The sequence below is a fragment of the Neomonachus schauinslandi genome, chromosome 9 (genome assembly GCF_002201575.2).
Source record: "Neomonachus schauinslandi chromosome 9, ASM220157v2, whole genome shotgun sequence".
NCBI lineage: Eukaryota > Metazoa > Chordata > Mammalia > Carnivora > Phocidae > Neomonachus > Neomonachus schauinslandi.
Window position 1 is genome coordinate 32,708,539 of NC_058411.1, and position 11,444 is coordinate 32,719,982.

An 11,444-nucleotide genomic window follows, 5' to 3' on the forward strand; every position below is an offset into this window, starting at 1 on the left:
CTGTCAAGCTTTCTGGATAAGGAAAGAGCTTGTGGGGAAGAGGTAGACAAGGATTTTCCAACCTGCTCAGGAAAAGGTATGCTATACTATGTCTAGTAGTCTGGATGTAGTTGTGTAAAGAACTGTTCCCATTTTTGAACTCTGATGCTCTCTTAAGGCACCCCACATGCCCTAAGTATAGTTATTAGTGCATCTCTTAGTCTTATTCCTGCAGGTCTGAGCTGAGGGAAGACTTGACCATACTTTAATTTGGACTTACCGTCTTGATGGTTTAAGAACTTCTACTAAAGGGCTTGAGAAGGGACGATTAGACCAGAAGAACCTATCCAGACCTGCCTTCTACTCCCCACCTCCAACACACAAGCTGAGGTATTTAACTTTTTAGTTGGTTATTCTGGGTGAAGGTAATCTACCTCTTCAAGTCATCTGAACAAACTAGCATTGGAGAATACAAGTATCAGAATACTTAGGGTAGCCATAAAGCCTGGAAACATGTATATACCTACCAGCTTATTGATATTACAGTGTAATACATGGTATACTCCATGCCATTATATCTATTTAGTGTGCTATCCCTTATTAGCAGTGCATAGTGCAAGCATGTTACTGCAGCATTTCCACTGTGCAAGCATCTGGGTGTCTGATGATCTGTCTCATTTCAACTAACTAAACCTGAGTCTTTGGTGTATCCCAGAAGTAATCAAGAGTGTTGGAGCTATTAAAAACATAATTACCCATGTTTTCCAGACTATTGCCACCCTCTAATTTAAGCAAAGTGCTTTATGTAGCTAGTTAAGTGTCATCATAGTCTTTTGGACTAGAATAATGTAGCAACGGAGGGAGAGACAAGGTGTGACCACTTCCCCATCTAACTACTAGATGTTACTAACCTCTGCTCGAAGTAGGGTCATTGGGAACCAAAATGGAGGATTGAACACACAGGTTCACTGGCCACTAACCAAAAGACAACTGTAACATCTAAGATTGTGGGTCTGAGAAGGAGACTATCTTACCACTGTCAGACCTGATGAACCTAAGCATTCCTGTAGCTCTAGACCTTTCATTGTGGGCTCTCTCTGCTGTTTAGACTCCAATTTCATGAAATGGTATTGAAGTATCATGTGGTAGTTGTTTAAATTTTGCAAGGAAAGGTCATTTAAAATAACCTTCAGGAACTAGAAGCTGTCTGATGGAAATGGAAACTGCAAACAAGTATGAATGTGGGAACAGTAACCTCTGTAGCCACTCTTAATAATCTAGCACTCATTTTACTAATCTTTTGTCAACCATTCATCTTTAGTATCCCCATATTAAAACTCCTATCAAATAAGCTCTAATATAAGGCTTATCCCTTATGAAAAGGACCAAGATATTGTCCAGCTTTGAAATATCTTTAAGGTTTAACTCCAACTCCATATTCTCAACTCTAGAACTCACTGTTAATATGTCAGCTATACTAAAAATTATAGCTACTTGGCCTTGCCTTTTAATCTGAATCTGCCTTTAGACAATTCAGATGCAAAGAACTACATCGGTTTGGCAGGTTATTCTTGTATTTAATAAGTATTTAAGTAGACCATTTTTTATTCAATACTACCTTAGCATATTTTGATATGAGCCAGGTCCAAACATGCCTCTAAATGACTATCCTTTATTAGCCTGACCATGTGGTTTTTAAAGTTTAAACAAAAACAGTATCTCTTTTGCAAGAGGCATCAGCATATTTACTTAGAGTTACAGGTTGATCCCTTCTTACCTGTATTGTGTATTTCCTCAGTAATATACATGCCTTCTCGATAGGTCAGTCCCCCTACAACAGGGGTTCCGGTGGCTGGAGCCAGGGTAGGGTCAAATGCATCAATATCAAAACTCAGATGGATTGGCCTTTGTCTTCTTGAGGGGAAGATGATATGAACAGTCATTTGGGTGTGCTTGGACATTGATCCTTCCTACAGTTGCAACTCCTTGATTTTGTTGCTGTTAGTCCTGGTACTTTGCTAATACAGATTTTCAGGTTTCCTATTCTGGAAGTTATTATGTATTACCATATTAGCTTCCTACGCACCACCTCATAATTTTGCCATTTGTTTTTTGTGCCTCAGACTAACTCCAATTTATATTTCTGACATAACCTAGGCATTAGAGCCTTTTGCATTAACAATTCTTCACTTCCCTATGAGACTGGGCTCTGACAGAGTCTAGCTTAAGTTAGACTGACCTAGGTTATAGTTGCTCTTATTTTCTCCATGTAACAGCAGCTGAACTTAATTGATTTGGTGTCTGTAATCTTATCTCCCAATTCTAACTCCAGTTTAGCACAGGTGTCCAAAAGTAGAAACTAGCATACAACACATATATGCTAGATAACTAAAATTTCTTACAGCTTAAGAAATGTAATTGCTACCTAGTAGTATGCCATTAATCACTTGGAAATAAAGACTCAGCACTGAGAACATGCTCTTAAAACTAGCTTTTGGCATTTATCTGCCATCTTTCTATATTACCAAGATTTGCTCAATATAAAACTTTCAGATGAAGCAACAGTGAGCTTAGGAAGAAGGGAATAGTTGAATGAATGCTTCCCATCTTCAAAAGATGGGCAGTAAAAATGGAGCTAAAGAGGAATTCATGAGACACATGAATTTTTTGTATGTGTACATATTTTGCTTTTATTTTAAAAGAAAAGCTGCTATCCTTGAGATAGGCTAAAGTGTGCTGCTCGTTGAGAGTCTGCCCTATTCCCTTTGGGACTTTTCCCTTTGGAAGTAAACATCGTAAGTTACTTACTTGCCAATTAGCAGATCAAATGTCTGTTCCATGACCTTCTGAATACCAAGTCGATCTATGTCTCTCATGGAAAAATACTGGATATCATAATTCTTTAAAATAAAACTGTGTGAGATATAAAGGAAGGAGTCCTTAGTTTAAAGAACATTTTTAATCAAATGCATGTTGGGGTGGGGGTTTGTCCTGTTAGTGACCTACAAGAGATTAAGGCAAGGAACAACCTATCAAAAGGAACCTAAATGGCTGGACAGACCCAATGCTTAACCCCAGTGTATCAACTTACTGTTCAGGAGGGTCCACATCTCTTAGACCAATATACACAATACTTGGGGAAGAGATACAAGGTTTGATCCAGGAAAATCCTGGGAGTTGTGGTACCTGTCAAAAGAAGAATGGACAGGATTCATTAAGGATTCTTGGTCTCACCAAGATAATCACCGTGTGCTTCCCAATGTATGCAGTCTGCTTTCTCCTACCTACAGGATATGCTTAATTAACACAAGACACACTTGATCTGGGAAAGAGAACTTACAAAAGTGGAAGTGATTCAGAAGGCAGCTGAAGAACAGATTTCTCAGAATTAAAAAATTTCTAAGATGGCCACAGTTTCTCATTAACTTACCTAAATAACAGGAATACTGCTGATTAGCCTCTTTCCACCCCTTTGTACATTACTGAATTATTTACACATTGGTTCTTGAAACACAACCCTGTTGCCATCTTAAGTTGTCTACAGCCAAAACACAAATTCTGCCTAATGAATAACTTTTGTACTATCCTGGTTTAACTTGGTCCCTCACTGAGGGGAAGGATATACAGATTCTAGTCTATGCCTAACGTGGACTCCCATGTCTTCTGAACAGCCTAGGAAAATAATTACCTAGAGGTAATCATGGTTTTGCTTTCCTCTAGACCAATGGGTCTGAGAGTAAGGCAGGCCTGGGAGCCTCTAACCAAGAAGTCCTCCTTCTGTGGGTATATCAATCACTAGAGTTACTACCCACTGCCACTTCCTTTCTTGCAAGTTATGACACACCCCCCCCCCCCCCCCCCACCCCACCCCAGAGCAGGGACCATGTCCTTGTCCTCTTTTTATCCCTAGCATTAGTAGACTGCTTGGCCCATAATGTTTGATGAACAAATGAAGGAATATTAAACATTCCTACCACCACCATCAGCCCATCCTTCATAGAAATCTTACTGAACTAGTTCCTGAAAGCCCCAGCATAACCCCTGCAAGCCATTCAGCCTTTTCATTTCAGCCCCCTGACCTTGTCCTGTAGTTCTCTGAGGAGAAATGAAACTGGCTGTCCATGGAGATTTCCAGATGAAGTGGTGAGGGGTGTATTGATGTCAGCATGGGCATCAACCCAGATCACACAAAGGTCTGGGCAGTGCCGGGCGTGGCCGCTAATGGTTCCGATTGCCAGGCTACAAGGAACAAACACAGTAATTGAGGCCCTCTGCTTGGCACACCTCACCAATAACAAATATCTTCAGTCAGTGCAGCTCACACTTTGTCCTCAGGGCAAAGTCAGGGCCCCAGACTAAGGCTGGATTTGGATGACCAAAAGTCCCTCGGCCTGTAATGTACCCAAAGATTAACCTTAAGTGAGTTAGCAAGAAATGGAAGGTTCCAAGGATTCAAAACTTGACTAGTTACCCTTCTAGTTTGACAGATGTCATTGCTGCCCCCAAATCCCTAAAATTTGATCCATTAGCCCTGGCCTAGAAAAGGACCTCAAGTATTTGTTCAATGAATGAAATCCAGTTAAATGATGTGTTCTATGTGTAACAACTCACAAATATTTAATACTTTGTAAGGAAGACCAGGGAGATCTAATTATTTTCAAAAAATCATTCACTCACTTTTTAAGGATAAAAATTTGCATTATAGTTTTTTAGAAAGTAACAATTTTGACATTTCCTTTTAGGAAGTATAACAAAGACATTAAAGTAACGGGAACCCAATTAAAGACCTCATTTTTTTTTTTTTTAAAGATTTGAGGGTCAGAGGGAGAAGCAGACTCCCCCCCGAGCAAGGAGCCCGATGCGGGACTCGATCCCGGGACTCCAGGATCATGACCTGAGCCGAAGGCAGTCGCTTAACCAACTGAGCCACCCAGGCGCCCTAAAGACCTCATTTAAATGACTGAATAAATGTTTATTTGCATGTTACCTTCTATATATTAGCATGGCATTCAAATATCAATGTTTATTTTTTTGCCTCTCCTTATCCTTGGACTCTGTGTACATTGGCCAACTGTCCTGTCTCAGATGTAGGAATATAGCTAATGAAATCATGGTTGGAAAGCTGCCCAGCTTCCCAGTAACTGAAGAATTTGACATAGATGGGAAATGCAACTTAAGGGGCGCCTGGTGGCTCAGTCAGTTAAGTGTCTGCCTTTGGCTCAGGTTATGATCCCGGGGTCCTGGGATTGAGCCCCACATCAGGCTCCCTACTCAGCAGGAAGCCTGCTTCTCCCTCTCCCACTCCCCCTGCTTGTGTTCCCTTTCTCGCAGTGTCTGTCAAATAAACTCTTAAAAAAAAAAAAAATGCAACTTAAACACTTTAGGAGCTAACAGCAGCTATCCTTCTTAGTATGGCATGAGATAGCATTTTTTTTTTTTTTAAGATTTTATTTATTTATTTGAGAGAGAGAGCACATGAGAGGGGGGAGGGTTGGGAGGGTCAGAGGGAGAAGCAGACTCCCTGCCCCGAGCAGGGAGCCCGATGCGGGACTCGATCCAGGGACTCCAGGATCATGACCTGAGCCGAAGGCAGTCGCTTAACCAACTGAGCCACCCAGGCGCCCATGAGATAGCATTTTAAGCTCCATGCTCCACATAGGGCCTTTTTGAAGGATAGCATGGTCTAGTGTGAAAAGCAGTGGATTAAGCCAGAATACTGGGGTTTTTCCCAGAAAGCCAGGTAATTTAGGACAAGTCAATTTAGGACAAAGGGATAATAATCTTGTCTTGTTTAAGTCAGAGTTAGTCTGACATCTACGGGAATAATTTATACTGTGTAAAAGGAGCAGGTGACCTAAAGATGCCTCCTTCCTTTAAAATGTTCAATAGCTGTTCAGTTTATATACTCATCCCTTCCTTTGTAGAATCTTCAGATAGCCTAGGTTTTAGCACTGAACAGGGAATAGTGACAGGGCTGCAGTAGATAGCTATAGACAAAAGAGAAGCCAAAGACTATGATAATAACATTGATAAGCAGCTCCCAAATAGAAGAAAGTCAGTAAAAATGAGAGAGAGCACTGGGCTAAGAGGAAGACCCACCTTCTGGTTGATTTAATTTGATCGCTGTAGAGAACCTGGACTGCTCTCTTATTCTACCTAAAATTTTATTCTTAATGACGAAATCTACCTGCACTTAAAATTGTAACAAAGATCCAACTTCTGTTAAGGAACCAGAAAAGTTCTCTGTGCACCAGGGGAAGTTACCAGATTGGCTCTCAAAAGAAAAGTTAATTGCCTTCAGAGGTCACACTGAATTTGAATCCCACCCTGCTACTTCCTCGTTCTAGAAGTTGGGTAAGTTATCTGACCTCTGTCCCTCAGTGTTCCTAGCAGTAAAATGGGTAAAACTGTATCTGCCTCATGGCATTATGAGGGGGTAAATGAGAATATATATGAAGTGCCCAGTACTCCTAGTATTTTAGTGTTTTTCTTTCTACCAAAAACCTTTATTACTTAGCTCAAATAGGACTTCTCTGGCCCAGAATGATCTCTTTGTTCTCTGAAATTCTGTAGAGTTCAATATATTTTCTTTCATCCCGTGTATTTCATCTAGTCCTAATCACGATTTCCACAATCCCTAGCATTGCTTGAGAACACACCAAGCAGTGTTCAATAAAGTACATGCTGACTCACTAAGAGAAGGGATCTATTAGTCACCTAGGGGTCCACACTGTGAAGGTAGAGAACATAGTCACATGGCAAGTGGGAAATCTATAACACATTAGCAGAAATGCTTTAACAACAACAACAACAAAAAACCCCACAAATTCAGACTACTGATGGATCCTTCGAATTCTCCCAAATAGCCAAATGAAAGTCATAAGATGGTTCTTCCTCAAGAAAACTTTACAAGAGATAAGCACAAAATGAAACAGGAACACACTTGTGTCTAAAAACTTTGCTTAGTGTACCTCTGAACTTGACCTCATACTATACAATGTGTTTTACAATGAAAACCACAGGTGCCTCTAGCAGCTCAGGATTTTAGATATTAAAATGCTATTAAGCACATCATACCATAAAAATTCTGAAGGGTATTGTCCTCTTAATGGGGAAGCAGACAAGCTAACTGATTAGCCCAAGGCACCATACAGTCCAACCCCCACCAACCCTGTATCCCAGCTTACCTGTGGTCTCCTCCCACTGTGACACAGCTGTAGCCACTTGACACAGCTCTACTAACCACCTCAGCCAGTTCCTGGTTGGCAAGGCCCACTGAGCGAGGATTCACTATCAGGTTGTTGTAGAGATCATCTTTAGGGACTGGAGTAAAACTCAAATCTCCAAAATCTTTTAGGCGGCAGCCTGGAAGCAAATGGGGGATGACAAGATTAATTGTATATGTTATTCCAACTCTTACTGGTCTGGGCCACAAATCAGAACTTGTGACAAAGAGCATGTCATACTCCTTTTGCCACAGTAAAATTCAAAATGTCACGTGACTGGCAGGATGGTCGTAATCCTCCCAGCAGTCCTGTGGGGGTAGATCCCATTAAGAACACTATTTTGCCGACAAACTGAGATTTGGAAAGTGAATTAAATTAATTGCTACTAAATTAGTAGCAATTAGACCTCACATATCCCAGAGTTAGAGTATAAGTAAAATACCAAGAGGACCCATCAGGATTTACAGAAAGTTAAGTAGTACTGTTAATTTAGAGCAAAAATGCATAAAGCTTATAACATGAAAATTTCTAATAAAAGGCCAATCTGAGGATCTCAAGCATCCTAAAAGAGAAATGTCAAACATTTGTTACTTACAAAGGTCCCAGGCAGTGTTTTAATTTCTTGATATAAATTTTTTTAAGACTTTAATTTATGTTAGAACAGGGGGAGGGGTAAGGGAGAGGGAGAGAATCTCAAGCAGACCCCGCACTGAGTGGGGCCTGATCTCTCAACCCTGAGATCATGACCCCATCGGGAACCAAAAGTTGGACACCCAAAGTGCTCCGCTTGACATAAATTCTTATTTAAACAATCTGTTAGGCAACTAAAACACCATTCTATAGACAAGGAAACAAAGTCCCCAAATCACATAGCCGCTAAGTGGCAGAAGCAGGACCCAAATTCAGGCCATCTGCCCCCAAAATGTATATTGACTACAGTTTGTTTCCCAAAGAATCCCTCTTGATTCCTCCCTGTTAAGAGCAAGTCAGATCTTTTCCAAAAAACTGACAAGATGGCAGAAACGCAGCAGCAGCGAACCTTCCACAGGGTCACCTGCGGCACACGCCTAGACCAGCTGCCAGCCACGTCCTCCGAGTAGCTGACACGGCACTAGTGGCCGCAGCACCTGCAGAGCCAGCCAGGAGGCACGGCCCAGAGAAGCCAGAGATGGTGCACACACGTGTGCGGGGCAGCAACGTCCAGCCCGAGATGGTGGGCAGCATGGCAGGCAGCATGGTGGGCCTCTGTGGCAGCAAGACCTTCACCCAGGTGGATCGCAGGCTCAAGATGATCAGCCGCTACCTGAGCAAGTCCTCCTCCACGTAACAAGCCCATGAATGTGGCTGGCCCACCATCTGGGCCACCCACTCCTCCTGCCCCTCAAGTAGCCTGTTTGGTCAATAAAAGCATAGACTTCTCTTAAAAAAACAAAAAAAACTTTTGAAATAACTAGTGATATGTTCTGACATTATGCTGTAATATTTTCACTCTTAAGATTTCACATACTCCAAAGAACTATGCCACCAGTCACTGTACATTGACTTTCTTACCTAAGTACCATTCTTGCCATGTAACTACATATCAGTAAATTGGTTGGTGCCATTTTTGGGGTTAGGCCTAAGTAATCCAGCTCTCTCATGAACAGACTGAACTATCAGAGAACATAACGTTACCATAGATAGTAGCTTAAGGCCCTGCTTCTCCAACGAGTCTGGGTATGTTGGGGGGTAAGGGAGGGAAGTGGTCACAGGATAGTAATACTGGCAGAGATTTGTGTTAAAGATCTGGATTAAGATCACGGGTTCCCCAGTGGCTCAGTTGGTTAAGCGTCTGCCTTCTGCTCGGGTCATGATCTCAGGGTCCTGGGATAGAGCCCTGCATCCGGCTCCCTGCTCAGCAGGGAGTCTGCTTCTCCCTCTCCTTCTACCCCTTCCACTCATGCTCGAGCATGTTTTCTCTCTGAAATAAAATCTTAAAAAAAAAAAAAAAAAGATTTGGATTAAGATCGGCATGGACCCATCTTGAATTTAAACTGTATAGTTTTGAGCTTTACTTTTTTTTTTTTTTTTTTTTTAAAGATTTTTAACTTGAGAGAGAACGCGCACACACAGGGTGTATTGAGAGGCAGAGAATCCCAAGCACACTCTGCACTGAGTATGAAGCCAGACGCAGGGCACAATCCCACAACTATGAGATCCCAACCTGAGCTGAAACCATGGGTCGGACAACTTAACCAGCTGCGCAACCGAGGTGCCCCTTGAGCTTTACCTTTAACCCATTGTCAATTCAAAGCTAAATAACTGAGAGAATGTAAAAATTTGAGAAGCAATGACTTGTAACATAAGGCCAACCAAGGGATCAAGGGGTCACCACTAAAAAGGATACCAGAAGCAAAACAGAGAACCTTATTCTATTCCTAAAAATAAGATGCAGCTACAGCTGCAGAACTCTATGTATCTTTTGGTCACTGCATTTTATTTTATTGAAGATTTTCATTTGTCAGAGAGCACACAAGCAAGGGGAACGGCAAGCAGAAGGAGAAGCAAGCTCCCCGCTAAGCAAGGAGCCCGTTGCAAGACTAGGTCCCAGAACCCTGGGATCATGACCTGAGCCGAAGGCAGCCTCTTAACCAACTGAGCCACCCAGGTGTCCCGGTCATTGCATTTTAAAATATAATCCTAAAAATGCTCAGCGATCTGGAAAACTGAAAGAGAAAGTATTGAAGGTAGGAGAAGAATATGATAACAGGCCAAAGCCATTGGGATCTAAGAGAAAAAAATATGACCAAATAAAACATCTGTAAAAATCCTTTAAAAAGATAAAAAGCCATAAGGGATATGAACTTTACAAGATCGCAGTACAGGGGCACCTGGGTGGTTCAGTCAGTTAAGCATCTGCCTTCAGCTCAAGTCATGATCCCAGAGTCCTGGGATCGAGCCCCACATCAGGCTCCCTGCTCAGCAGAGAGCCTGTCCTCCCTCTCCTGCTCCCAATACTTGTGCTGTCAAATAATCTTTAAAAAAAAAAAAAAAATCCCAATACAGGAGGACAGTTTAGATTTAAGAGAAATGAAGCTTTAAATTTTAAGTCAATATCGGGTCTTGCTATTGGCAACAGTCTTAGGCTGGACAGATTTTGATTATCAGTTTCTACTTCCCTATCCGTATTTACCTCTGTACCCCCTTAAGCCACATCAACCATTTAGGTTCTTACTAGGTATAAGACATCAGGGCATGCCTGGCATTTTAGAATATTAGGTGTATAAATAGAGAAGGTTTATGATCTAATTAATGTTAATATTAACTAATTGTTGAAGACAACTTTAACTCATTTAATCTTCACATGACCAATAAATACATAGGAATCAACCCAGTGGATAAGTAACAGAACTTGGGCGAACACGCAAGTCCAGTCATGGAATCTAGGATGTAGACTCCGATATGATAAGTGTGACAGAATACAGTACTCAGCTCACTATTATTTACTTATCAGAAGAAAGCTGCAGAAAGCCTATAAAAGAACCTCAAGAGAATTTGGCAGTCTTAGATAACGCTCTCCAAGGAAGAGAGACTAAATTTCACAAAAGGATTTTGGTCATTAAATGTGTAACTCTGAAGTGGATCACCAGATTAATTCACAGCCTAGACAGTGGGTCTTGATTGCTCGCTCTCTTTAGCGGGGAGCAATCTTCTAGACTGCTCCATTTGCTCTCATTACGTACTCATCAAACAGCCTCCCTCTGGTTATTCATTTAGTCTCCCTGTTGCCCTCCTACCAGCAAGAGGGCTTCCTACCAGTGGATGTCGGAAGGACTGTTGCTCACCATAATTATGAATGGGCATTTTGGTATATACATCACAGCATGAGTCTCTGGGTTGTAAAGCCTGATAAGCTCTGCACATAAAGATTTCTGTTCCTAACTAATTCAAAGAGATCTATGCACTCCTATGTTCATTGCAGCATTTTTACAATTACCAAGATAGGGAAGCAGCGTGTGTGTGTGTATTAGAGAAAGAAAATGATTTTATATATATATATTTACACACACACACACACTCAGCCATAAAAAGAATGAAATCTTGCCATTTGCAACAACATGGATAGACCTAAAGGGCATTATGCTGAATGAAATAAGAAAGATACCATATGATTTCACTTGTATGTGGAATCTTAAAAAAAAAAAACAAAAACAGAAATAGACTCAAATACTGTTGCCGGGGGGGGGGGGGGGGGGGGGG

General features: G+C 41.4%; 1 protein-coding gene across 1 annotated transcript in view; it reads right to left on the bottom strand.

The window, feature by feature from the left end:
- Window positions 1-11,444, bottom strand: part of ARG2 (arginase 2) — a 35,135-nt gene that overhangs the window by 680 nt on the left and 23,011 nt on the right. Inside the window, exons 3-7 of the mRNA XM_021679731.2 lie at window positions 7,167-7,344; window positions 4,059-4,218; window positions 3,071-3,165; window positions 2,788-2,892; window positions 1,757-1,893 (exon numbers count right to left, since the gene is read on the bottom strand). Of these exons, the coding sequence (XP_021535406.1) occupies window positions 1,757-1,893; window positions 2,788-2,892; window positions 3,071-3,165; window positions 4,059-4,218; window positions 7,167-7,344 (675 nt within the window). The remainder of the gene's footprint in view (window positions 1-1,756; window positions 1,894-2,787; window positions 2,893-3,070; window positions 3,166-4,058; window positions 4,219-7,166; window positions 7,345-11,444) is intronic.